Source organism: Furipterus horrens, unplaced genomic scaffold (assembly GCF_987537825.1).
Source record: "Furipterus horrens unplaced genomic scaffold, mFurHor1.1.pri manual_scaffold_12, whole genome shotgun sequence".
Classification (NCBI taxonomy): Eukaryota; Metazoa; Chordata; class Mammalia; order Chiroptera; family Furipteridae; genus Furipterus; species Furipterus horrens.
The window spans coordinates 75,364,759-75,392,495 of NW_028327182.1; the positions used below are offsets into that span (position 1 = coordinate 75,364,759).

Sequence of the window (27,737 nt, forward strand, 5' to 3'; positions counted from 1 at the left end):
GTCTGCCATTATCTCATTGATTTTCAAGTACTGTTAAATTTCTTGCTTCTCTGCGGTCCGACGCAAGTCAGTTACAGCGTTAAACATTCTCTTTATCGACCCCACACTTCTATTTTCTCGTCCTTTCATTTTTCTATTTTCTTTTTTTATTCTCTCCCTCTTTTATTCATTCTTTGATTTTGTTTTTTAAGGGGTGTTGACCTGTGTTGCGTTCTAGTAAACCGAACCCTGTTGCAAGTAAAGCGATTGGCTAATTGCGCCGGTGACTGACGTGCTAAATGAGTGCGGCTCGCCGCAGCCCGGAGCTGATTGGCTGCGCGGGAAGACTCAGAGGGCTTTGCAACAGGAGCACCGGGCACTCAAGTCCTGCAGCCTCGGGAGTAGGTGCCGCGCGCTCGGGAGCCCCGGCAGCACTCAGGCCGCGCACGGTCCCCTCCCCGCTGCAGGCCGAGGGCCGACACTCGCCGAGGACTGGGCAGGAGCGCGCGGCCGCAGAGACGGGTCGGGGTGGGGACGGCGCCTTTTGTCCCCGAAGACTCCTGGAAGTTTGAGGCGGGACACGCGCCGGGAGGCGGCCGAGGCACCCCCGACGTCGCGGGAGCGAGTGCGTGTAGCCAGCATGGGCAGCGGGCGCGGCGCGGGGGGCCGGCGCGGGGCCTCCGGGGGCGTGCTGCTGGCGCTGGTCGCCGGGCTGCTGGCCGCAGGTTCGGCCAGCGAGTACGACTACGTGAGTTTCCAGTCGGACATCGGCTCGTACCAGAGCGGGCGCTTCTACACCAAGCCGCCGCAGTGCGTGGACATCCCGGCGGACCTGCGGCTGTGCCACAACGTGGGCTACAAGAAGATGGTGCTGCCCAATCTGTTGGAGCACGAGACCATGGCCGAGGTGAAGCAGCAAGCCAGCAGCTGGGTGCCCCTGCTCAACAAGAACTGCCACATCGGCACCCAGGTCTTCCTCTGCTCACTCTTCGCACCCGTCTGCCTGGACCGGCCCATCTACCCATGCCGCTGGCTCTGCGAGGCTGTGCGCGACTCGTGCGAGCCGGTCATGCAGTTCTTCGGCTTCTACTGGCCCGAGATGCTCAAGTGTGACAAGTTCCCCGAGGGGGACGTCTGCATCGCCATGACCCCGCCCAATGCCACCGAAGCCTCCAAACCCCAAGGTAAGGCCATCACCTCCGCCCCCCGGTCGGCTGGGGACCCCGGGACCCGCCGGGCTGCAGCGGGGGCTGCGGGAACGCCCCTGCGCCCCGATCCCCGACTGCCGCACCAGCCCGGAGTTCGGACGTGCTCCCTAGAGATTGCTGTCAAGCTGAGCAGAATGAATTTTCAAAGCTTCCAGTCTGTCCGAGGTGTTGCTTTGCGCCTCTCGCGACCCAGGTGCACGGACCGCAAGGGCTTGCCCGGCAGCTGCGGCTGTGCCTCGGCCCCACACAAACTCGGTCCGGCTCCTGGAGCGGCTCTTTCTGGGGTCCAGTTTCTGTTTTTCATACCTGAAACAATGCCTTAAGCTCCAAATAAAAAGGGAGCCCGTCTCTCTTCTGGAAGGGAACCGAATCCCCATTCGAGTGTTTTAACAACCCAGACGGATGTACCAAAAGGAAAACAACGGAAGCCCAGAAAGGCAGAGAACATGCTAAGGCGCGGCTTTATTTTCATAGGTTCCATGAGGATATAAAACAAACAAACAAACAACTCATTGCTTAACTAGGTCATTCAGCCAACTAGCCCAGGCTGCAGAACTGGCAGAGAAAGAAAGTTTAGAAACTGGGGATTTCTGTTTTTCCACCCGTTTCAGGTAACAGCTTGGAGAGGGTTGGGGGATGGAGTCTCTTCTTTCGCATTCTGTCCTACCCCCTGCTTTTCTCATTTACACAAATCCTCAGGTAATTAGAAAGATAAAAGTGTAATTAGGTCATTGTCTGTCTCTCCTTGGGTAGTGGGGTTCTGTAAATTGGAGACCTTCCTAGTAGTATCAGGGATGACCTGAGGTTCCTTGACAAACACCCTCCCGTTTACAGGGTAATTCTTGAGCAAGTTTTTTTTTTTTTTTTTTTTTTTGTGGGGAGTTGGGGAGGCGAGAAATCCCAGAGAGGCAACAAAACAAACAAGCAAAAACCCTTAGCATGTGGCCTGGCTTTTATAGGAGTGGACTGAGCGCTGAATTCTTTGGAGGCAGAGTTGAGTCTCAAAGATGTGCTGATTGTCTGAGATGGGGAGCCATGCCCAGGTGCGCCTAGCACAGGGGCAGGCATATGGAGAGGTTTTATAAGGAGGGGGCTTCGGGGGGGGGGCGGCGGCTTGCTGACTTTACTCATCTTCATGCGATTCTAAAAGAGATATCCACTGAAGGGCGTGTTCCCCCAGAGTGAGGGGGTGTGTAGGTATGAGGAAAGGGGCACCCTGAACTTTGAATGCACTTGCTTATTCTAGGGATGGAGAAGATCGGTTCAAAGTGATTGAGGTTGGGTGGCAAGGGTTCCCGGCCGGAAGGGAAAGACAGCAGCTTCCCTGCAGTGGCCAAGTCTGGGCACCCCCTGCTCTCTGCTTCCTGGGTGTCTGCACAGGGTTAACCTTTGAGAAGTGCAGCCCTTTGAGACGGAGAGCTGAGCAATTACCTAGAGCAAACAAAGCACTTTGTGTCCTTCGGTGTGGAGTGGTCCCCTGCAGCGCACAGGATTTCCCTTCTCCCTTTCCTCTGCTGGCCGCTGCAGGATTAGCCCAGCCCAGACCTGCCCGGAGAGGCCGAGGCCAGCTCTGCTTGGGCTGAGTCCACAAGTCTTTCTGCAACAGTTAGCTGGTGGACATGAAATCTTTGGGGGAACATCTCCTGAGGGGAAGATTGGGGGACTGGCTGGGGGTACCTACTTATGAAGGAGAAAGAATCCTCCCAGCTGAACCCCCAAAAGGCTGGGGTGTCTTCTTGAAGCCTTTCTCTCCATGGCTCCTTTCTCTCCTTGGCTCCTGTTCCGCTTGTCTGCTACCTCGTGTCTGGGCCTTTGTACTGTCCTCCTCTCTCTTTCCTCCATCCCAGGAGTGCACAGGTAGTCAACCTTCCAAGACCAGCTACTGAACAGAGAGAAAGGCTGTGAGGGCCAGTCAGGGACTAGGTCCCTGCGACTAGAGAACTGGTTCACCCTCAGCATTTTTGGTGAGAGGCTCTGCCTTGAAAGGGCATCTGTTCCTCCCCAGCACGGCAGCCACTCCATGGGAGGGAGCTCCGTACGATGTCCCCTGAGACTAATGGCCAGTGACTGGCAGCTGAGCTCGAAGGGCTGTGCGTGTGTGTGTTTTGGGGCAGGTTAAAGTGGACTGCACTATTGGTCTTTATAACTTTATCGTTTGTGGCTTCCAGATAAGAACTGGTACTTTCAGATGACAATAAGTGCATGCACTATTTTTATTTGTTTATTCTTTATTCATCTTATTCTTTAAAATTAAGACCGAGCTCTCAAAGCAGCATCAGATCTCTGCACGATTTGACTGGCTTCTTTTTACATACTTGGGCATGTACAGTTTGGAGGTATTGGGCAGCCCTTTGTGGCCACATGTTATTAAAGATAAACTCCATAATGAGAAATGAGGCAAAAGACACCCCCCCCCCGCCGCCCCCTCTTCCCCCGCCCTTGCCAAAGGGTCCTTGCCCAAGCCACATCAAACATCTGTTATGGGAGAAGCAATGGTTCTTTTTCTGGGAGAGTTATGTCTGAGTCTTGCACTTACATTAGACCTGTACACTCTGATAAGTTGTAGTTCCTCCTCCCTGCCGGGTTTTACTGGTTAAAGTTATATGAACAAGCACATACTTCTAGTTTAGTTTTGTTGTTGTTTATATTAGGCATGTTGTGCATTAAATCAGCCTGTGGCTTTAGTCACAAATTGCAGAGGCCACAGTGCCCTCATTATGCCTGAGAGCCTTCCATAGAGTCTCTTCCCCATGAGTCCAGGGGCTGTCCAGGGAAGACCTGCTCTGTGTGTGTGAGACAGAGAGGGAGTGAGGGGAGAATGTGCTCTGTGTGTGTGTGCAGGGGTTGGGTAGAGAACGTGCAGTATATGTGTATATGCATTGATTTTTAAAAATTCACTTAATCCTGATTCCAGTGTTTTACTTGGTCTTCTACTGCCCGTTAAATATTAATAAAACACAAAACGTTTTAGTTTTTGGTTCCTTTGTTTTACACATTATTTTAAATATGCTTTAAAACCGATTTAGTTCCCCCTCTCAGACAGATGACTGGGTGGATTTCCCCTGCTGAGGCAGCCCGTGGGGCCCAAGGACAATCGGAGGGGCACAGATTAATATTGCATTACACATTCCTCCCTGCTCTGGATGGAGCTGCTGCTGCTCCAGAATTGGCTAGAAGGAAAGCAAGACGGTGCTGCGCGGGGGGGCGGGGGGAGGGGAGCCTTGTGGAGGACACATAGAGCTCACCTCAGGAAGCTCCCACCGCCCTGAGAGGCACTGGCAGCACTGAGGGAAATGCCCCTGGGGGTACGGGGAGCCCCAGGGAGCCCATGTCGAGGAGAGATGCTAAGTGTGCGGAGCAGGTGGAGAGACCTGGCGTTTATAGTGTGGTGGTCATGGCCTTGCCACTTCTTTGGTCAAGATTATAGTCATAGAACTTTGTTGCGCGATAACTTCCATGTTTTAAAAAGTAACCCTGAAGCACAGTTGACACTCCCACTCTTAAGGTACATGGTCCTTCCCATATCGTGGGTCTCCCTTTCCCTGTTTTTCTCCTCATGGAAGCAAGAGCCATATGTAAAACTCTGGGTAACTTTTTCCTTTTGTTGGAAAAACTACCAGTCTCAAATTTGCTTTTGGGTGAAAAACAAATTTCCAACATCTGGGCCAAAACACAGTCCCACACCAGAGTCTTCTGCTTGGAGAGTGGCTGTGGTTCTTGCACTGGGAATGTGGATGGTGTTCGGCCCTGAGTATAGAGTAAAGGTGGGAGAGGAATCTGTCAACAAAGACTAAGGCATGTGGTCTCTGCTGGGCCATGTAGGGACCCTGCTTCAGGTGGTGGGTGGGTGCCAGCTCTGGACCAGCTGTATTTCGGGAGTAACATTGGCTCGGGTGGGCTGTGCAGCTCCCTGCTTATCCTCCATCTCGGGAGGCTTTGCCCATTTCACTGAGCCGCAGGGGAACTCCCCGAGGAGGAGATGCTACCCTGAAAGCCATGGACAGGGGAGGGAAGGAGGAAAATGAAGAGCCTTATATTTGAGCAGGGGTCGCTCAGTACACTGTCATTCCTTGAGGTGACTTTCCGGTGCTCCTTAGCTCCAGCCCGGTTTGGCCTCTAGTGCTGTTCCGAGGATGGAGTGCCCTTACAACATGCTAATGCTTTCCTGGATCGTGGATAAAGCTCCAAGTCGTTTGAAAGATGGTGATGGTGATGATGATGGTGGTGCTGCTGGTGGTGGTGGGATGATGATAATGATGGTGGTGGTGATAATAAGCCACCTGCACTCTTCTTGGGATTCACTGTACCACTTTCTTCCTGCCCTGCCACAGAGACACTTTATCTCCCCGGAATCCCTCCAGCATCAGTAGCATTTTGGCTTGGAGGAGGCCTCCTGTCCTGGCCTCAGGTGCCTCTTCCCCCTGCAGCTTAGCCACCTACCAGTGACCCTCATGCCAGCCACAGACACATCTCCTCTTCAAAGCACTTCACAGGACTGTGAAAATGCCTGCGGAGGGTCTCTCCCATCCAGCTCTGTCCTCCCATTTGGCAGCTCTTGCTAGCAATAGCCCTTTTGGAGAGGAATTTTCAGGGCCTGGGGTTAGAGTTCCTGAGTCTGGCTGAGTTTTTTTTTCTTGGCTCCTTGAAAGCCTGACAGATTGATCTGCTGTCTTGTGGGAGTTTGGGAATGGGAAGGGGGCAGGATATTTAAAGGAGAAGAGAGAAAGAACAGGAAACAAACAACTGGAATAGATGTGTTTGTTTTATAAATCATCTTTTCCCAGGGACCAACCGTACCCCATTAAGCCACAGTTGTAGGATTGACTCCCACCCAGACCCAGATATTGCTGCTTTAAGCAGTTTTACCATATTCAGCAGCTCTAGCCCTCAAATTTTCAAGAAACTGTATGCCCGTTTATAGCTTTAGGTCCTGGGCTTTAGAACTCTTCATTTTGATTCTCTGGTTGCCCTTCAGAAATTCCAGAAGACCTTTACTTTCATTCTGGTTGTGGGCTGATTTCCTTCCCAGGGACGGTTCCTCTCTGCACTCCCTAATCCCATAACTCACAGCTCCTTTTTCTCCCCCTTTCCCTTTCTAGGCACAGCTGTGTGTCCTCCATGTGACAACGAATTGAAATCTGAAGCCATAATCGAACATCTCTGTGCGAGCGAGTTTGGTAAGAGAGTGTCCCCGGTCTCCTTGGGGAGGTTTGGCATTCCCTGGTTCTTCCCGGCCCGTGTGCCTGCCAAACAGAGCCTGCTGATGCATCTTGTTGAGGCTTTATATTCTCCAGCCTCCAGTCTCCCCAATGGCTGCTTTTTTCAGGCAGATGGAACTGGCTAGTTTTTATTAAAGTCAAACTTTGTTTTTGTCCTTTTGAGTGGGAGATCACTGGACAGGTTTCTGGGGACTTTCTTTAGGAGTGAGGGATGTAGACTTGGGGACAGGTGGAAGTAGGGGAAAACACCACTCCTTGGACACCACCAGGAGGTACAGCCGCAGCTGGGGCTGGCCTTCTCTCTGCACTGGCTCTTTCTCCGTCCACCCCTAGGTGTCAGCACCACCCTACCCAGGATCTGAAAGGCTGATGGCGGGCTGGGTGCTTTCCCAGGGAAACAAGAGTCCAACTTCAGGACATTCAGAGGAGGGGCCCCTAGCAGGTCCTTCCAGGTAAAGAGAATTGACATCCTCACAGTATTGGAATTTCTCTCCCTTTTCCCCAAATCACTTGGGGTTAAAATGGAATTTCCAATCAGCACTTAGAGCCCCAGGAGAAGGGCTGGATGTGGCCTGGGGAGCTGATCTCAGGTGGCCTTTTAGGGATGGTCCCTTGTACTCAGCCGCGCAGAAGACCTGTGCTCCAGATGCCCTGAGAGTCTCTCCTGTGGGAAAAATAAATGTTAACTGCATCCATTGGAACTGCTGACTCCCTCGTGCCTGCCTCTGTTTTATATGGATGCTGAGAAGTGGTTTGCCCCAGACCTGCTTGGCTGAAGGGCAGGTTCAGCCTCACGCTGAATGGGGCGTTTCTCATGGTGCTTGCATTGTGTCCCTGAGGCTGGATTTTGTACTGAATTCTTACCAGGCAAAGCAGAATGGTAGGTAATGCGAATCTTTATGTCCATTCAGAGCTGTCTACTCTGTGTTTTCATTAACCTCACATCATAAAGTACACGAAAGGGCTTTGTACTGGCAGAGTGCCACATCTGAACGAGCTGCACACATATGTACGTGCATATGCGAGTTAAAGGAAATTGTACATATGACAGATATGCTCTCAGGGTATTTGCCATTGTGATTAAAGGCAAGTAGGAGAATTCAGACCCTTTGCCACAGAGAGCTTCTTGAAGATGGATGCGTTCCGCGTGCTTTATTTCTGCCTTCCTCCTCCGTTTCTGGTGGAGGACAGCAGGACCTCAGTGAAGAGTCAGTCTATTCCTCATTTTTCTGCTTGCGTTCGTCACATACTTATTCTTGTCATTTTAAATGAACTCAAATAAAATAATTGTAGCGGGCTCTGATTACCCTTCCATCTGACTGAGGTGACATTGGCTTTTTAGTGTTCACACTCTTGCTTCGTCAGGAGGTGTCGAACGCCAGGCTGAGCCTGGTGGGTCTTCTGCCATAAAGCCTGGGGGTGCACAGCCCCCACTGCTTTAGCCGCAAGCTCTTCTTCCACAAGTGGGGTTGACGTTCCTTCCCAGAGATGCCTTTGGATATGGTGAAAAGGGGACATCAATAAAATCTCTCAGAAATCCTGATGAAAAGAAGCCTTTTGCTGTGTGTTTGGGGCAGGAACAATCTGCTTGGGTATGGCTGTGTTTCCGAGGAATCCTTAGGAGGGATAACTAAGGGGCCACTCTTGTAGATTTCATTGATCTTCTTCAGATATTGTAAATCACCACACTTACTTTTAGAAATTGGACCCTTGACATTTCGTCAACTCCAGGGAGTCATATTAAACTCTGAAGGATAATATATTAGCTGATGTATATGCTCATATGACTTCTGTCAGACTCGGCTCCTGAGGGAAGTGTGATGGAAAACCCTGGAACTGAGTGTCCAGTGTGTGGAGGTGACTGGCAGGTGATGTCTTCTTATTATGGAGCTCAAATTCAATGCATCTGATTATTCATTGATTTATGTATATATTCATTCAATGTTTCTTGAGTGCAAAGCACTATGCTAGATGCCATATCCAAAAATGCTTACCTAGAATAAATTAAAATTTAATTGAAAAATATTTAAATCCTGAACAAACACTAATCCTTCATTTCCTAGAAACTGTGGAATAATTTTATAACTCCTTAGCTGAAGAGAGGGCTATGGGAACAGAAGGCCAAAGTTAATGCCAAGGAGCCGTGAGAAGATAATCCATGCTTATGCTCAGATTGTTGTCTGGAACATACCAACCTGAACCTGTCATCAGGTCTCTTCTAATCTCCCACAGTTACCCACCAAAATTCTGGTAGCTGGGGGCTTTGTGGCAACTAGGTAAACTGGAGACATTTCCTAGATATGAGCTGAAGAGGCCAGCCTTGGGGAAGAATTTGAATGTGGAAGGTTGACCTTACAGTGTAGGGTAAGGGACTAGAGGGTGCTCAGCTAACTCTCCTGGGATGGACTTCTTTTCCCTGCTACAGCACCCTGAAGACTACAGCCTTGTTGAGAAATTTGTTTCCTATCTTAGTTCATTTCAAGTAAGTGAGGCAGTCAGCTACACTGATGGGATTTAGGTAGGAGATAAAGAAATTCAGCAATGTAAGCTCACACACACAGAAAAAAAAAAGAATGTTTTACTCCCTACTTCAGGGATCAAACTTCACATTAAGTGGCCCTGACATCCCGATGGGAAGACATCAGGTTGTTGGAAGGCTCTCTGTGAGCTCCAGGAACAAGCGGCGCATTCCTTCTGGGTCAGCACGCACTCTTGCCCTCCTGCCAACTCATCTTCAGACTCCGGTATGCCCAACCTATTACTTCCTTGGGCAGTGCATCTTGAACTCTGCCTGGTTTGCTTGGCTGCTAGTCTCTCCATCCCTGCTCTGTACCCCTCAGTTGAGAACACATTTTTTTCCCCCAATAGGGAAAAGCATCAGTAGAAACACCTGTGTACTGATGCTCAGGAATGCAGCTGGATCAGCCTGGATCAAGCACCAGATGTGGGAAAGCCAAAAGTTAGATGGGCGCAAATGCTGTGAATTCAACATGGCGGCCAGCCTTCCCGCTGTGCTTAAATAGGCCAATATAGTATTTGCTAGCTGCCACACTAATAATCTTGCTGTTAACAACTCAGTGCCCATAGCTGTCTCTGATTTAGAATTGCTCTGAGGTTAGGACCCTGCCTCCGGCCACTCTACAGAACTTCAGTATCAGCAAACACACTTCAGCTTTTCTGGCAGAAATGTGCATGACGATATATTTTTGCTAAGATAGTTTAGAGCTTTCTCTTGTACTGGCTCCTCCAGTTTTTTGAGCTTGAGCGTTCAGTTGGCAACTTCGTTAGCCCGGTATTTTCTCACTGTGGAAAAAGACTTTTTGCCCCCAGAAATTTTCCTTGCTTTCCTCATTTATATGTTTCCTCATAAAGAGCAAAACCATACTCTGCAACACTTAAAGTAGTCAAAATAGGAAAGGAAAAAAAATCAGCTTTCACAGGTAGTGTTTGGGAGTATTTCCTAGAAGAAATGTTTTTGGATGTTTTTGCACCTTTGCTAATTCCCATTCTTTTTTCAAGGTGTCTTGGCTCTGCTGCTGTTCAGAGGCACAGTGTTTTACTCTGAAGGGCAGCTGGATCTCTTGCAAAGAGCAGGTTCAGCCTTTTCAAACCAGGCCTCGAGTTTCCTCCCAGAGAAGAGGAAAACTGGCCACCGGCACAGTGCAACATCTGTAAGCTGCTTGAGAGCAGGGTCTGTATCTTGTACCGTATTTTACCTAATGTAAGATGCACACTCACTGTGAGATGCACTGTTCATTTGTTTTGTACCCTTGACAAAGAAAACATACTTCATGTTCAAGTGTAAAGATAATCTGTATCTTAGAAGGAACAAAACTAGATTTGCTTGTACTTAAATAGCCTCTGGCACAGTGTCTTGGAGATGGAGGCATAATATAAATGTTTGTCAGATGTGGATATGAATGACGGGATGGCAGGGATTTGGAAACTGGACTTCCTTTTTCATAAAAGGAGAAGGCTCCTTTCCAAGTGAATATGTGCCACTTGTTGATTAAGTTCAAGGAAAGTTGCATGTCCTGTTTTGGGTGACTGAGCGTATATGTAAAAGGAAGAATAAAACTCTAACACTCAGAAATCTAGTTCAGTCAAAGCAAAATTAAATAGACATGGGAGAAGGAACTGTTGCCCCAGGGTAACAGTTGTTACTGCTCAGCTCTAAAATACAGATTTCATTCACAGCTCAGTAAGTACTTGGAAGGCGTTGTTGCGGCCTCTCGCATGAGGGAAAACATCGGCTCGGGCACTTTTAGTGCAGCTCACGGCCTGAGAGCCAGGAGCGGCCTCCCGTGCGCGGGGCTGGGCCGGACAGGGCTCCAACCACAGCTGAACTAGGAGCCTTCTCTCCTCCAAGCTGGCCGGGTGAGGTGTGATGTCATTTCTGGCTCACTCACAGTCTCAGATAGGAGAGTTCCTGAGTAGATCCCAAACCTGGGGTCCTGGCCAGAGGAATCCTGTCTTGGCAGTTTGGATTGAGGTCATATCAGGAACACTTTGCATTCCAAAGTCACGTTGAGGAAGTGAGGAAAAGCTGGGGAAAGAACCATTTCCCCCCTCTGACGAGTGTGGTACACCCTATCTCCATCTCTAATTCTGTTTTGGCTGTACTTGTGGCAGGAAAACAGATGAAGCAAATTTCAATGGGAAGCACTTCTCTTTAGCATCTTCGAACCAATGAAAGCATACTAAAGTATGAGAAAGTACACAGAAACCAAGGATCCATGGGGGCGGCATGGCGTTCTCTGGACCTGAGCTCAGTCTCCCCCATCATTCTGAATACTTGGCAACACTGGGCAAATCGCCAAACCTTTCCAGCCCTCAGTTTCCCTCAGTCATTCTCTCCTAAAATGACAGCTGCTAGCCAGGTACAGGTTTTGGTGAGGAACAGATGAGCCCATGTAAGGAACCTAGCCCCGGGCCTGGCACATAGGCTGGACTCGCTAAACATTCGTTTTGGTGTTCTTCACAGGAACAGCCGTAGCCCGGCGACCTGTCCCGGGCAGATGAGGCCTCCCTTCATGACTGACCAAGGAAGTGAGAGGTGCATCTCAGAAACTGCTCTCAGCTTAATTTATTGAAATCTTTTCTGAGCTGAATTCTGTTTTCAGCCCTTTCTTCTCCTTGCATCATGCTGGAATGGTTGATTTTCTTTGTCCTAAGACATATATAGGTGTGGGCATAGTTGGTTCAGGACTGGCTGACACATGAATTTCCCCTCTTTGTGGTTATTCCTTGGGATGGTCAGTTGCCAAATCGTGTGGTTTGGGTGTCCTTTGATATACTCTCCCATATGCAGTTCTGTAATTGTGAGTAGCCCTCCCTCTCATCTTTTAAAAATTTTTATTGCGGCAATATGTACATAATATAAAACGTACCATTTTAACCATTTTTAAGTATATAGTTTAGTGGCATTAAGAACATTCACATTGTTGTCAACCATCACCACTCTCCATTTTTGGGTATTTTTTTTTCATCCCAAATTGAAACTCTGTACCCAAACACTAAGTCCCCGTTTCCCCCCCAGAAACTATTATTCTACTTGTGTCTCTATGACTGTTCTAGGTACTGCATGAAAGCGGCATCCTCCAATATTTGTCCTTTTGTGTCTGGCTTATTTCACTTGACAAAATGTCCTCTTTATCATTTGATGTATATATAAACTATCATGGAGAAGGTGAGCAGGAAGCACTTGCCCTCAAGTTCACCCCTGTTCTCTGAAGCTTTTCTGGGTAGTTGGAGAAAGAGAGGGGGTGAAGGATGAGCTTGGATAATGGGCCTCTTTGTAGCCCTCAGAGAGAGAGAGGCCCATTTCTTTGAGGGTTGTCTTGCTCATCTGTACCCCTTTGTCATTCTAAAGATATGCAGAGCATGATGGGACCTCCAGGTGAGCCAGTCCGCAACTCTTCTAAAGACTGAGGGAAATAAGGCTCAGAGACAGGAGTTAGTCACTTGATTGCCCAAGGCCACTTTGCCTGGCATCCCTCACAGATTTTCTTCTCATCAGCACTTACCTGGGTAGCCAGTTCAGATTCCATTCCCTTCCTCCTTCATGTTCTCTCATGCCCATCACACTTCCATCCTGCCAGGAATGGCAGGGGAAGCTCCTTGGGAAGGGGGCTTAGGGTGCTCTCTCACTACTTTCAGAGTTTGTGGGATGTAAATGGACTAATGTCTGTGCCTGACACATGGAAGAAGCTCAGCAATTATTGATTTCTTTCTTTGTGGAGAGAAGCAGGCAGAGCAACAGCGGAGAAAGAACATCGGCTTCGGGCCAGATAGGCTTGCAGTAAATCCCAGCCTGACAAGCTGAGCAATCGTGAGGAAGTCTCTAAACCTTCTGAGCCTGTCTCCTCACTGGCAAAATGTGGACGGAGACTAGTGTGTTACTGTGGGGAGAGCTGAATTAATCAAGTATATACAGTTCCTGGAATATGGTGGCCGCTTCATCCATAATAGATATCTCTTCTTATTCAAAAGAATCATTTCAGGATGGAAATTAGCTTAGGTAGGAAGATCCTACCACTAATGAAATTGTCTGGTTTGGCAAAACTTTTAGGAAATTGAATGGAATGTCCTGATTAATTCTCAGGTTAACAGAGGATTAAGCTGAAGAAGCCTTTTTAAAAGCCCATTTGGAAATACTTTAAAAGCTTTATGCAACTTCAAGGTGCTGTAGTTAAAAAACCAAACCAAACCCAAACCAAACCAAAGCAGACCAAAAAAACCCTGCATACTTCGCAGTTTTAGATGACAGCCTTACGTCATTGTAAAGCAGGGTGTCACTAGACAGTTAAGACTGCAGGGCCCAGGGAGCTAGGGCCGAGTAGAGATGAATTCTAGGATGTGCCCACCGAAGTTGGTACTTTTGTGTGTTTTTAAGAAATCTTATTCCTAATATGAGCTTGTCTGATCATAATTCATTAGGGTCTATTTAAAAGAGATTTTAGATTTTGTGTGTTGTACTTTCCTCCCCTGTTTCTCAAGCAGTATCTCCAGGGCAGTTTTTAATTTATTTTCCAACAGCTACTTTCTGATGTTTGATATGTACCCTCTTTAACCCCAAAACAGGCTATGTTGAGAAGCAACTGAACATTTCAATATTGGTAAATTTTGTCCAATTTTGCAAAAATGAGCCAGAAGTTCCAATCTTTTTTTTTAGAGGAGAACAAATGGCCAAAGAAATGCCAGGCCCTTGCCCTGCCTCAGCCTGCTTCAAGTTGCCAATTAAACATGCATTAGCTTTGGAAGGCTTCTCAAAGGCCTATAGATTGCACTTGAAATCTTTGTTTAGTCTTTCAGGAACACTGTCACATGGATGATTTATCAAAGAAAGTTGTTTATCTGGCAGTAAAATAAACTCTGGGCCTGTTCAGGCTAAGATTTCCCGTGAATTTCTACCAAGGTAAACACTGGTAACTGGCAGGTTGCAAATTCTGTGTGAAAGCCAGACACATACAATAAATATTTGAGCTACAGCTTTGCTGTGTAAGAGGCCCGGCCTGTCACTAGTGCTGTCACTCTCACTGGGCCTGGGAGGACCTGGCACTGCAGCCTGGCCTGCTGGGCCACTAGGAGCAAGATCTGGTGGGGCCTGTGTGTACAGGAGCTGCCCCTGCTGGGTGGGCCTCCCTGGGCTTGAGTGCCACTTAGTGCTGGCCCTGGGGACTTCCTGGTTCAGAGGGGACAAGCCTCAGGACGGCTTCCCTCAGCATCACGCAAACAGCCTATGATGAGTTATGAGGGAAGTGAACCAGAAGCAGCCAGCTTAGGTTTCTTTGAAAGTAGACATTTGTTGAACCAAATTGGCAGGGGGCTGGGGCGGGTTGAATGATTTGGGAGCTGGGGTCAGGGCATGGGGGGAGAAGGGGAACCACTGTGAATTCTGCTGAGCTGGAATTATAGTGGCAGAAGTGCTGAGGTGCTTCCCTGGGATCTCTGGCTTTGCTCATGGGAGTTGTGAGCAGTCCATGTGGGAATAAAGAGGACAGGTCCCACTCTGTGAGTGCTGTGGTGGGTTTCCAGGACCTGTCTGAGTGCAGAGTGAAGGAACAAAGGAACTGTGATGATGGGGAAGAGAGGAAATAGAGGCTTCTCCATGTTTGAGAGGAAGATGCAGCTGTCCTGGTTCATAGTGGCTTTTCAGGGAAGGGACCGCTGAGTTACAGACTCCTCGTTCTCAGTCCCAGAGGCTAGAGCTTCTAGATCACCGTAGTCTTGGTCAGGGTCCTTAGTGCAGAACTGCGTTTAAAGGTGTTTGTGGGTACTGTCTGTAACTTAGGCTCCACCCTGGGTGTCTCTGATCCTGACTTCCTTGTTGGGTCAGGGAGGGGAGCAGTACCCTGGAGATTTGTGTCTGTTTGGTGAGGGCTCCTGTGCAGGCCATCTACATATGGGTTTGAGTCTTCAGACTAAACAGCCTTTCCAGGTTTGGTGTGTGAGACCAGGCGGTTTTGACAACTCTTAGGGATTGATGTGCAGGTAACAGATGGCTTACTGGCTTGTGGATATTAAGGGGAATAAAGAAGTATTTTTCTGTAGGGCAGGCATGAGGGGAAATCATTTACACCTTCTGAAAGGATGTCTGTGAGTTACCCAGAGATGCCCAGAGATGGTGTTTTGGCAGTGGGGAGAACTAGGAACCAGCTTCCCTAAACTCTGTTCCGGCTCCTTCGGGCAGGATCACAAGTGGGATTTTCCTATCCTTGTTTCCTCCAGCCCTTCCATCAGCGTCTTCCCCAGGACATTTCCTCAGTACCTCAGCTGTATTCTCTCGTCGTGAGCCCTTGGAAAATTAGTTCACGTTGCTATGTCTTCCACAACAGATCCTTTCAGCTTCTGGAAATGGCTTTATGGCAGAAGGTAATCCTCATCTCTGTTCTGACAGCAGAGCTAGAAATGGGGGCCTGGAATAAGCGCTTTAAACCCTCAGAGACAGCTGGCACCTGCGAGAGTCCCCTCACACCGCACTCCACGTGGGGCGGCAGCGCCAGCTGCCACGCCCGGGTCTTGGATACAGGTACTCATGTCTGTGCCAGAGCCTGGGCGGCCAGGCTTCCTGTGGTCCCAGTTTGGTACCAAGGACCTGGCTCTTGTCATCCAAAAATTTAAGAATCTGGTGGGTGTGGCAGGCCTTGGCCCTGCTTGTTTCTCTGTTCCTGTGGATTTAGATGCTTTAGTGCACAGTCCTCACTCTCAGGCCTGAAGGAGGAAGGGCTTTTTTGGGGGGTGGGGGTGGGGGAGGGGGCTGAAAATTTTAGGCAAGTTTCCTAGAGAAGATGTGTAACCTAATTTCTGGCTTACAATACATGGAGAAAGTAAAGACAGGCAATCCTGGTGTCAGGAGATGAGGGATGGAAAAGGGAGTGAAGACTCAAAACAGACAGTAATTCTTAAAGTGACAAAACTAAAATCAGGTCCATAAATGCAGGTAAAGAATGCCATTTGTCCTTTCTGGCTACTAACTCAGCATCCTGTGTAAGGGCTAGCCCCAGCTAAAGAGTGGGCTCCCAAAGGCTGAATTGAAGTGTGAAGAAGAGTCGGTCCTTCTGACTCACCACTGCCTGTGTGTCCCACTGGGAGGGTGGCGAGGTCCCTGTGGCACTGGGCCTGCCCCCTGTGATGAGCAGTGGTTGGAATGAGCAGGCGTGTTACAGTGGTTACCCATTCAGCGTGGCCATGGGCCCGAGTTAGAGACACCATCCGGCAGGGCAGGGCTGCAGGAGGGAAGCAGCTCAGTCAATAAGAATTGTCTGCTCTGGGCAAGGTGCTGGGACATGGAAGAGCGAGGCTGGGCTGCTGAGGGCAGCCTCTAACCACCATAGAACCCGCAGCTGCTTCCACCCCCAGGGAGCAGGGCTACCTGGAGAGTCACAGCCTTTGTTCTGAGATTCAGAGGTGCAGGGTGCCAAGTGCCGGCCAGCACCCAACCCTGCCTCTTGTGTTACAGCTTCTTTACCTTAAACATGTATTCATTTAAAAACAGGTGTATGATATGTGTGCATATGTGTGTGCATGTGAGCACACATATATTTTCTTTTAAAAATCTGTCTGCAGGAGGTGTGCATTCTTGCACAGATTTAATTCAACAGATGATTGTTGGTCATCTACTAAGTCCATAGCACTGCTTATACTTTATAGTGCACATGCTGACTTTGTGATCAATACGAAAGAGATGTCAGCTGTGCAGACAGGACTGTTTTTATCATTTCTTCCCAGGGTCTAGGAAGAGGGCAGTTCCCGTAGTCAGAGCCAAAGAGAGCAGTCACCTCCTCCCTCCAGGTGCTCTGAACCCTGACTTGAGCCTCAAGGGAAGTAAGACCTTAGCTGGCCAGAAGATAGGTCTCACCTTTGCACATTAAGTATAAGCAGGGTAGATTTTTAGTAGGTCCAATTCTATCCTGTTGCATGTTGCCTTTACATTGGATTCTGAGTGAAAGCCCTGCACAGAGCCACCTTGTTGAAGTCAGATGCCTCCATCTGACTGAGCAGGAGCTGGTGAGGTTTGGAGGCGGGGTGAAGGTATATCTGTGGGTGAGCTCATGGGAGGACTATGGCGCCTGCCCTCCCCATTGCTTAGGCCAGCTTGAGGCCAGAGCTTCGTTAGTCCTGGGCTTCCCCAAGGTACATCTTTTCTGCTTCCAGGCCCTGGTACCCAGCCCTTCTATGCTGCTCAGTGTGATGTTTCCTGCCGTAGAGAAAGAAGCACCTCGATGAGCTGATAGCATGTTAGCGTGAGAGATGGAATAAATGCCAGTGGAATCGAAGTGAGGCCGTATCGTGTGTCAGGCTTGGCACTGGTTCGTGCACAGGAGAATGGTTGTGCAGGATGACTAGGATGTGGTGCCTGCCCTCACCATCCGGAGGAGATATAGAGGAAAAAACATAAATATAATATTGTGCCATCAGATGCTGAAATTCCTGTAATAGGCAAGGACTGGGAGCCACCAGAGCACAGAAGAGGGGACAGAACTTCCCAGGGAGGGGGTGAGGGAAAGCTTCAGAGAGGAGAGGTACCTTGTGCTGTCCTCCAAGGAATTGGTGGGAGTTTGCCAGGCTGAAAAGATGGGCATAGGAAGATATTCTAGGCTGAGGGCCCAAGAGAGATCAAGACGTGGAGGTATGACATTGTCCGTACGCTGGGGCATGGCGAATCTTTCTGGGTTCAGCTCATGAGGTCTGTAGTGCTGAGAATCTAGAAATGAGATTGATGAAGTTGGCCCAAGTTAGTTCATGGCTGTCTTGAATGCTGTACTAGAGATCAGAGCATTTGTCTGGTTGGCCGTAGAGAAGCAGCAGGAGCCTATTTGAAAATGTTACTGTTACTGATGTCTTTAAAGAAGACCTTGGGTGGGGGGCAGTGGGAGGAGAAGAAGGAGGACACCTGAAAGAGAAGCTACTCATTAATCAACGTGATGACGTACTAACAGCAGGACTTAAGGCACCAGGGGGTGAGGTGTTTGGGGCAGGAGAGACGTTTGGGTGAGGGTGAGGAGGGGGAAGAGAGGAGGCCCCCAAAGCACATGCCTTAAGTGAGGGCTCAGGGCAGTGCTGGCTAGGCCTGGGCCAGTGGGGGGGCCACTCACTTGAAGGAGCTCCTGAAAGCTGGCCCGATGAAGTCTGCAGGTGGCCTGGGTGGCCTGAGAGGGAGACTCTGCTGCAGTCAGAGCCTCAGAGAGATGCTCGCACTAAGTGTGGGGCAGGAGCCAGAGCTTGTAATCAGCTCGGAGTTGGATCACCGCAGAGCTGGTCATTACCAAGAACAGTCATCTTTAGAAGTTGTCGTAAACTGCCCTGACTTTTCTCTCCAGACCTTGTTAGTGGCCCAGGCAGGCAGCAAACACTGCACATCGGGAGCCAGCCCTGTACTCGTTGGACTGGTAACAGCATTAGTCCCAGCCCGAGGGGCTGTGTCAGCTCAGGTGTTGGGGGTTTGCTGGAGGAGCGAGCCAAGAGAGGTGGCGGCCACAGCACTGCACAAGGGGAGCGGTCTCAGTCGGGGTGCACTTGCGGTTTATGTGTGTGTTTATGGGTGTGTGTGTATGGGGAGGTCTGAGATGTGGGTGTAGATGCATGTGTGTAGCCATGTGGTACAATGAGCCATGTGTGCATGCACACATATGTGATTATCCGTGTGCTCATAGCCTGTCTGCCTGGCAGGCACAGCCATGGCAGACAGCTGCTTGCACAGCTAATGGGAGTGTGCGTCTTACAGCTGCCCTGGCCTCCCAGGTACTTAGTCTCCACTGATGAGGTCAGAGGCTTATTCCTTCCCCTGTAGCTTCCGAGCATGAGCCCTTCCAGAACCTGGTCCTGATTTCCCTGGGCTCAGGAAGCCCATAAAGATTCCTTTGCAGCATGCCTTTATGCAAACCCATCTTGTAAGTCTTGGGCACACTCCTACAGTCTTGATATTTTTTTAATTACTCCAAATACCAACTTGGCCTCTTTTGTTTAGGTTTTAGTGTTTGCAGCAAGTCTACTTAGAACTGCTGGTTCTCTGGGCAGGAGTCACTTCCTTAGCAGATTCCAGCGGTGAGCAGGGATTATCTTAAAGGGCATGCTGTAATCCCAAGGATTTAAAAAGGAGAATGGAAAGAACATGCATGGCCTGGAAGTCCTATGGATCTAAGGCCGAGGCCTGGTTCGACCACCTGCTGTGTCAGCTCAGTCAAGCCACTTAACTTCTTCATGACTCAGTTTACCTGTCTGTCACAAAACAAAAAATAAGAACTTCTGTGCAATTAGATATGATGTGATTCACAATAACACAAATTCTGGAGGCCTGGGATCTGATTTCAGCACTGCCACTAAACAGCTTTGTGACTTGGGCGGTCTGTCAAAGTCTCTGAGCCTGTTTCCTTAAGCAAATTGAAGGGGTCACTCTACATGATCTCTAACGCTCCTTACGGCCCTGAAATTATATGGTTTTGGTCTGGAAAAAACTTTGTGATGTGGTTTCTATTTTTAAAAAATATATTTTTATTTATTTTTAGAGAGAGGAGAAAGGAGGAAAAAAGGGAGAGAAACATTGATGTGTAAGAGAAACATAAATCAATTGCCTTTGCACGCCTCCAACTGGGGATTCTGGCCCGCAGCCAAGCATGTGCTGTGACTGGGAATTGAACCCGTGACCTTTCGATTCACAGGCTGGCACTCAATTGCCAAGCCACACCAGCCAGGCCTGGTTTCTTGATAGAATGTCTTGGTTGGGCTCTTCCCTGATCCCTAGGAGTGTTCACTTGGGAACACTTGGCCTCCACTGTAGGCACCTGTTTAAGAGAAACCAGTGTCTAGGAGTGGGCCACAGATGAAAAGTGAGTTGGATGCCCTCATTGAAGGCTGGAGTTGTGGATGGAGTTGGGTTGCAGGACCACTGCAAAGGACAACACATTGTTACATTGTAGATGGGCACTCTCTGACAGTGCCTGGAGTGCTGCTAGACATCCTGACCTCAGCTCCTTGGATTGATTCCGCATTTGGGATCTCGCTCCTGACCTTGTCCTCAAGGTTCTTGCTCTTCCCTGTGTTTACGCAGAAACCCAGGGATGGAGGTCACAGGACCCTCTTCGCCTGTGTGGGGAAGACACAGCCAGATGGGAAAGTAGTTCAGAAGCATGGAGTAAAGCACTATCTAAACCACACAATAGGGTTTTAATTCCAGCTCCATAATTTACCAACCATGAGACTGGCTAACTCTAGTTCTCTGAGCCTCAATTTTCTTACCTGCCAAATAAGGATAGTGGTGCACAGTGCTCAGAACTTCTGTGTAGACCCCCTGAGAGTCTATCGAAGTGTCCTGGAAATGACAAAGTGCAAATTCACATCTTACAAATTACCCCGAGGCAGTTGGCCACAGGTGCCATCTCCTAGCCTTGTTTGGTATCCCCGGGAAAGGCTTTCTGTGCAAGCAGAGGCTGTCAGCATGCACAGCATGGCCATTTTTTCCTTAAGGCATTTATAACATAAGCCATACACTTGGCTTTCCTTAAAAGGGAAAAATAAAATGTGAATGCATTTTATAGATACACCAAGTCTGAACCAGGCTAATAATAGTGATGTTCTCTTGAAGGAGCTTATAGTTTTAGAGGTTCTTAAAATATAGGCTGACCTAACCCCTAAGCATCTCTGGGCTCACAAGGGAGCACATATCACTTGAAGACTAAGGCCCAAAACCATGGGGTGGGAGAGGAAACTTGGAAAATCAAGGCCTGTGTCTTTGTGCCACAAAGAGAGAACAGTGGCCATGGCAGGACCTGGTGCAGATGTGTCACATCTGGGAGTGACCTGGTGCTTTCACTGCCACACTATGCTGTTCCTCTACACTGATGCCAGTGTGTAGAAAAAGTGTTCAGCCTCCCTTTGGCCACAGTGGCTAATGGCAGATATTTCGTGTACACCTATCAAAAACTGAGCTGCCAATTGTTCCCAAACCTGCATATTGCACAGTCCGGTTGGAGGTTTCCCACTTTCTAAGGGGCCTGGTGATTCTCCTCTGTCCTTCAAATGGAGAAGGCTGTGTGTTTGAAGATATCTGCCTTTCCGAGCTACGAGTGTTAGGAAGAGAGTAGTTGAGAGAGCTGAGACTGTCTAGTTCAGCAAAGGGTAGAACCTGGCTTGGTGAGGAAATAAAGCCTTGATTAACAAGGTAATAGAGTCCCCATCACAGGAGCTATTCAAAGGCTGGATGGTGTCTTGCCTGTGATACCTGAAAGGCCTGCATTTTGCAGGAAGCCAGAAGACATGCCCCTACGGTAATTTCCAACCCTACAGGGTCCATGATTCAGTGATTCATGGAGCACTTGTTATTTGCTTTCCACTTGGGAGGTGGCTGTGTTGGTGGGTGAACCTTCCTTCTCATGGAGGATATCAGATTATTTTCCTGAAGAAGGTGGAGGAATAAATAGAGGCCCCCAGCTCACTAGATCACCCAGAATGTGGAATGCCACGCTGAAATGTGTTTCTATTCAGTTCCAACCTCACGTGTAGACCCACTCTTCAGCCAGGAAAGGTCCGGCTCCTGGGTATGCAAAAACAACCTCAAATTCAATTTCTAGCTGTGTGTCTTCATGATGAAGACCAGCGATGGCTTGGAGCTTTCTGATGGTCATGACTCTTGGGGAATGGTCCTCCAGTTGCCTGAGAGGAGGTCCCACAAACTGGAATGAAGTGCAGGTCCCCAGCTGGGTCTCCCTCTTCTCCTGCCTCCCTGTCCTACCCCTTCCTTTGTCATATAAGCAAAGGCCAGCTGGTCTACCCCACTCCTGTATCAGTTTTCTTGGTGACTTTTTAAAAACTCCCTTTTTGCTTTCACAGTTGTATAACTGTGTGTGATGGGGGAGGGTGGTGAGAATGTTGAGCATGAAGCTGCTCCTTCACTGGAAAAGGAAAAGAATCAATTGATTGTGTTGTTGATTTTTCTGCGTGACTGACAGCTCTTCGCCTGCAGCCTTCTTTTCTTACAGACTTAATGTGTCTTCTGGCAGACTTCCTTGTTTTGAATGATTACTTGGGTGGAGAACAGTCAAGCCTAGCAGAATGCGAGGCACTTGCTCTTTCTTTTGCTCATTGTCCCATCCAGGTACCCCTTGTCCTGATGCTCTTTGGGAGTTAGTTGGTGAGCTGAATCTGGTCTGGGCCCATGGAAAACTCTCTCCGCTCCTGCCTTGACCTTCGGGTTCCTAATAAAGAGAAACCCAGGTTAGAGTTGAGAAGCTGCCTGTTCTTCCCATGGAATCCTCAGCATAGGGGCTCCTGGGAGACCCACACCCTAAGAAACTCTGGCATAGGACACAACAAAGAAGTCCTTCTGAAGTGGACTGGAGAGAAGCATTGGTCTGATCCTCTGGTGGTGCGAGGTCCGGGAGCCCATTTCCCAGGTCGCTCTCTGATGCCTGAGCTCACAGGAGCACCTGCTTCTGCATTAGTCCCTGCCTCACCCCAAAATGCTCCTCAGAGGAAGATGGGTCAGGGACTCACCCAGACAGGCCAGCCCCAGGATTGCTCAGTAAGAGTTCCCTGAATTGGAGGGGATTGAGTGTGGGACTGCAGCCCGCTGTTTTGTCCAATCTGTGGTCCTGGGCCAGAGCCAGGGGCTGGGTGCCAGGGGCCAGAGCTGGGCAGCACTTCCTAGGTTCTCCCTGAAGGGGGTGGGGGCTGGCAGAGGGACCTCTTGTTCCGGCTTTCCTCCTTCACCACAGCCATGTTTCTTGCAGGAAGTGACTTACATGATAGTGAGCTGGGGTTGTACTTCTTCAGCCTGGATGGAGCTCAGTTTTGTTGTTTTGAGTGTTTTGTTCTGGCGTTGGAATAGGGAGAGGGTTGCTTGCATTTGGAGAAAGAGAAAGGGAGGCTGTGTGAGCACATGGGGCTGGAGCCTTGGGGACTGGGGGATCTGCTCTCTGAGTAAGAGTGTATGTGTGAAGGACAAAATCAAGAGGGACTGGTGCTTGGGGAATGGGGGGGACATGGTGGCCACAGGGGCTCAGGGTCTAGGCTCCAGCTCCTGACCAGCTGCTGACAGCTGAGACTGTGGTCCTCATTTTCTCTGTTTTCTGATCTCTGAAATGAGACCTTGGCTTAGATGGCATCTTACAGCTCATTCCGCTCGAAGAATCTGTGCTTCTGTGCCCTAACTTACACTGATCTTTAAACAACGCATGCCATCAAGCAGAACATTTCTTTCAAGGAAATTTTATCCTGAACTCCATTATAGAAAACCAGTCAGCACGGGGTGCTGGGTTGGAAGAGGAGGGGATCTGGAGCTGGGTTGGCTTGGCCACTTCTTACTTCTGGGGCACATCTGACACTTTTAAGTTACGGGGCATGTGACCTCAGGGAAGAAGGGCTGGATTATCCGATGAGACACATGCCCTATTCTTTCTTGCTGAATGGAACGTGGGGGCCTTTACCAAATGTCCCCTGGCCTGGCCACCTGTGGGTACAAATGATGACATTTCCATCCAAACTGTGCTAGCCATGTAGCCTGCCTTTGTTGGAGTTCTTCACCTGCGCCCTGCCCCTGAGGTGTGGTGGCTGTCACTGCAGGAGACTGTGCTTGAGCTGGGGGCACTCAGTGCTCACAGATGCACACGGGTGCCCTGCGAGGCCGTGGGGGTGGGGGCTACACCGAGGTACCTGGGTCCTGAGGTGTTATAGCCTCAAGTGAAACAGCTCTCTAACGTCTTTGCTCAGCACGTATTTTCCCCAGCGTGGCTGGTCCATGCAGTAACCACTGTGCTGCACCCAGAACCATGATTCCCTCCTTCCCTCAGGTCCTGCTTCTGCATCCGGACTAATGAGCCAGACTCCTCTTCCTCCTGGATGTCTCCAGTGGCTTCACATCCTCAGTGATGTGGCTTCTCTGGGTGTCCCTGCCCATATATGGATCCCACTCACTGAGAACTTTAGGGTTCTCTTCTTTCCACAGAGTTCCTCTGCACTCATGCATACAGGTGATGATGCTGGTGTTGGACACCAGGTGGGTGCTGTTAACAACTGTGCCATGGCCTTACTAGGATACCCATGTCCCCATTAGCCACCCATGCCCAGGGATAAGCTGGACAGAGCAGTCAGTCTGAGCAAAGAAACAAATGTTAATCAATGCCATATATTATATGAACTATCAATAGAGGAGAATCAGAGGCATGAAAATTTTTTCTTTCTAGAAAACCAGTGTTGATCTGGGAGGTTTTTACAAGCTCAGCTGCTGATTTTGGTCTGCCCTTCTGACCCCTCCGTTGGATTGTCTTTAGGTAAATCTTGAGAACCGCTGAGAAAGCAATCTGGTGCCTGCTCGTTGTCTTTCCAAGGACAGTTTTTCTGGGTTTCCTATCCACCACCAGCTCTGTCTGATCTGGAGGACTTGACCTGTTTCCAGGAAAAAGATGTAAAGATCATCCATTTGCATGTCAAAGGGAGAACTCACAAACTCCGAAGGGAAGGGGGCAGGAAGAGGAGATACAGGTGATTGTCATCCAGTAGGGATGACAACACATGTCAGGGAAACATACTCTTTGTTATAGCAAGAGAAAGGAGCAAATATGTGGTTGTGTCCTGAAGCTCAAGAAATAAAGGTATCGAAATCTAAATGATAGAAAGAGAGAGAAATGGGGCAGGGAATACGTGTTGTCAAATGTCACATAACGAAAGCAAGGATTGAAATTCAACAGCGCTCTTAATTGTGAACTAGTCAGAATCTTCACTTTTTAGAGAGTAGGATGAAGAACAATGAGGTCATATATAGTCACCAAAAGCTTCTGTAAAGACCATAGGGAAATGAACCAAAATTCTAAAGCTAGAGGTCTTTTGCCTAAACACAGTAGAAGACTATTTGCACTTTTCTACTTCTGAAGGCAGAGTGGTGCTTAAAAATTGGGCAGAAGTTTAGGTGAATGATAAATGAATCAGTGAATGGGGGTAAATAAAAATGCAAATATATACAGCTATACATATTTGATCTATTTTTGAATATATAATTTAGTCTTGAAAAGGTGATATAAAATAAAAAGTGTACAAAACAGTAGAGATTTAAAAGTAAGAGTAAGTTTGCCATTTCAAAATCCTTTCCCATACATGAGTTTATTTTTATACTGAGCCTACAAATGGCCCTGTGAGGTATGGAAAGTATTATTATCCCCCTTTTTAGGTCGAGGAAGATGAAACTCAGAGAGGTCACACAGCAGAGCCGGGAGTCCAACCCAGGGCAGCATGGTGGGCCTCCGAATCAGACATGCCAGCTAACCCTTCAGGCCTCTCATAGATGACTGGCTACCCCTGTTGAGAGACAGTAATGCAGTGGGGCTGAGTTTGGCTTGTGTTGGATCCCTAGGGCCACCATAACAAGTGACCACAGACCAGGTGGCGCCCACAACAGAAATTTGTTCCTTCACAGTTCAGGAAGGCCAGAAGTGCAAAATCTTGGTTCCTCCTGGAAGCTTTGAGGGAGAATCTGTCCATGTTTCTCTCCAGAAAAGAGCTGCATTGCACAGCAAGGCTGGATCCTGATACTGCTTCTTTCCTGATCGGACGTGTGCATGAAATGCTTCGTACTGCAGGGGACGTTGGTTTCCTCTGAACCCTGCATGCAGCCCCTCGGGCTACCAATCATAATTAGCCATGGGGTGCATGCTGTGTTAAGGGTAGTTTCACAGCACACCCGCAGTTTGTGACAAGTTGGCCCTGGGGCTGTTATTTATACAGAATCTCTCTATACAAATCTGTCTACGAAAGATCTGAATTGGTACCGGTGTTTGTACAGCATCTAACAATGGACCAGATGCCTTCCCGCTTATCACCTTTTCTGAAATCTTCAGATGGTAGCTCAAACATTTTGCATTCTGAAGTGACAGTGCCACTGTTCTACTGTGGTCAGATGCAAGGTGACATTTGTCTTCCATGGTCCCAGTCTGTGGCTGTCTCGTCAATCCTCCTATGCCGAGACAGTGAGGGGTGCTGTGACTCCCTTTCTTGAGCAAATCCAGGAAGGACCTGCCCACCCTCTGGGATTTCTCCAGCTTGGTACTGGGGTGGAGCTTGCTGGTGAGGCTGTGTGTGGGGGGGGGCACGGTCTGAGGAGTACCCTCTGGAGCAATACCTGAGGTGCTGGAGAGGAGCTGTAGGAGAAGGGACACCCCCCCACTCCCTGGGTGGGGCAGAAGCCCTTGAACAAGATGTAGGAGCACTTGGAAAGTGGCACGAAAACTGAAGACAGGACTTGGGATGTGTGAGTATGTCAGTACTGAGGTCGGCTCCACTGACCCCCTCTGTTAGTAATGGGCACACCTGCTGGGGAGCTGGGCACCAACTGGACTGTCCCACAGAGCTCCAAGCCAGAGCCATTGCCCCGAACTCCTGGGATCGTGACTGTCTTCAGTAGGAGAGGGTGCATTATACGTAGACAGTAATGGGGCTCATTCAAAGAAAACCTGCTAGTTCTGCAGTCAGGCACTTAGTAAACGCCCAGAAAACACTTGCCACCTGAATGGTAGGCGTGCTTTTGGGGGTCGGGGCAGGGCCGTAGAATGTGGTCTGGACACCTGTTTCCTGATAAGCTCTGTCTCTGTGGTACCCTGAGTCTTGTTTGTCCATCAGACTTGAGGCGGCTCTCCTCTGGGCCTGGGGCTGTTTGTCCTTCCTCTGGGTCCACCTCGGCCTCCACAGCCACTTATTTTGTTTCCGTCTCTTTTTAATAAGTGGCTTTCCTGAGAAGGCGATGGAGCGCTGAGTGGGGAGTGTATGCGTCCCTATTGCCTTTACTTCCCTTGCACCACCTCTCCCCTTAGACCCTCAGAACCTCGTTACTAGTTTGTGAGACTCCAAATGGGTGGAGAGAAAGGAAAGTCAGTGAAGGTCAGAGGACCTAGAAGCACGAGTCAGGACATCTAGCTCGAGGCTGGTACCACCAGCCACCCTGAGCGAGTGTCGGCGGAGCTCACCAGGGAGTGCAAACCCTCAGAAATAGAGAGGCAGCTTTGAATTAGGACTGGGTGCTGACTCCCATTCACTTTTTAGACTCTTGTCTCCAACCAAACCTACCTCAGGCTGAGACAAATGTCACCTTCGGGAGACCAGCATTCCTCTTCCCCCTGTTTGGTATCAGTTGTAATCCAACTGGATACAGGTCTGTTTCCAGCAGGGCTGGGCTGGGTGGGAGATAGGAGAACCATATGTCCTCTGTCGCCCCTTCCTGGGACTCCGTAGTGAAGCTGGGAGCTGTTGTTTACATAAAAGCTGAAAAAAATGAAACAGAAAATGCAAGTGCAGAAAGTTAGATACGTAGGGTCAGAGATGAGAATCAGTTGGAAGAACTTAATATCAGGGCTGGTGTGACCTCTGTTTCTGCTTCAGAGTGAATCCTGTGATGGTTGAAATGAAAGATTTGGGACATGTTTTTTTTTTTTACTGCTTTCTTAGCTTGGTACTGTAGAGAAATCCATGATACTCAGAGAGGTTTGGCCCTCTCCAAATCCTTCCCTTTGTATGATTACGGTTTCTATATCAAATTTCAAGACATCAAAAGAAAAAAGGAAGATTTAGAAAGATTGTCAGTGCTGGAACGCAAATTGGGATTAACTGGTCCCAGGGAAAGAAAATGATTGACCCAGGTTTGCACAAAACGTTAGTGATGGAGTCTGAACCAGAAGCTGAATTCTGCTGACTCTGGACTTAAGAGTCCTTTCCTTTGAAATGTGCGCCTCTTTCCATCAAAGCTTTTGTTTTCCTGACTTTGCAAGAATCCACCGCTGAGGGACAGGGGCCCACAGGCCTTCGCAACTCTGAAACCAGTGCCCGCCCAGCTCGCCCAAGGTCTGCTGGGTGG

At 49.0% G+C, this 27,737-nt stretch overlaps 1 protein-coding gene across 1 annotated transcript in view; it reads left to right on the forward strand.

The window, feature by feature from the left end:
- The first annotated feature begins 236 nt into the window (after window positions 1-236).
- Window positions 237-27,737, forward strand: part of SFRP1 (secreted frizzled related protein 1) — a 39,237-nt gene continuing 11,736 nt past the window's right edge. The window contains exons 1-2 of the mRNA XM_090258557.1: window positions 237-1,163; window positions 6,287-6,364. Coding sequence (XP_090114683.1) covers window positions 620-1,163; window positions 6,287-6,364 — 622 coding nt within the window. The 5' untranslated portion in view covers window positions 237-619. The remainder of the gene's footprint in view (window positions 1,164-6,286; window positions 6,365-27,737) is intronic.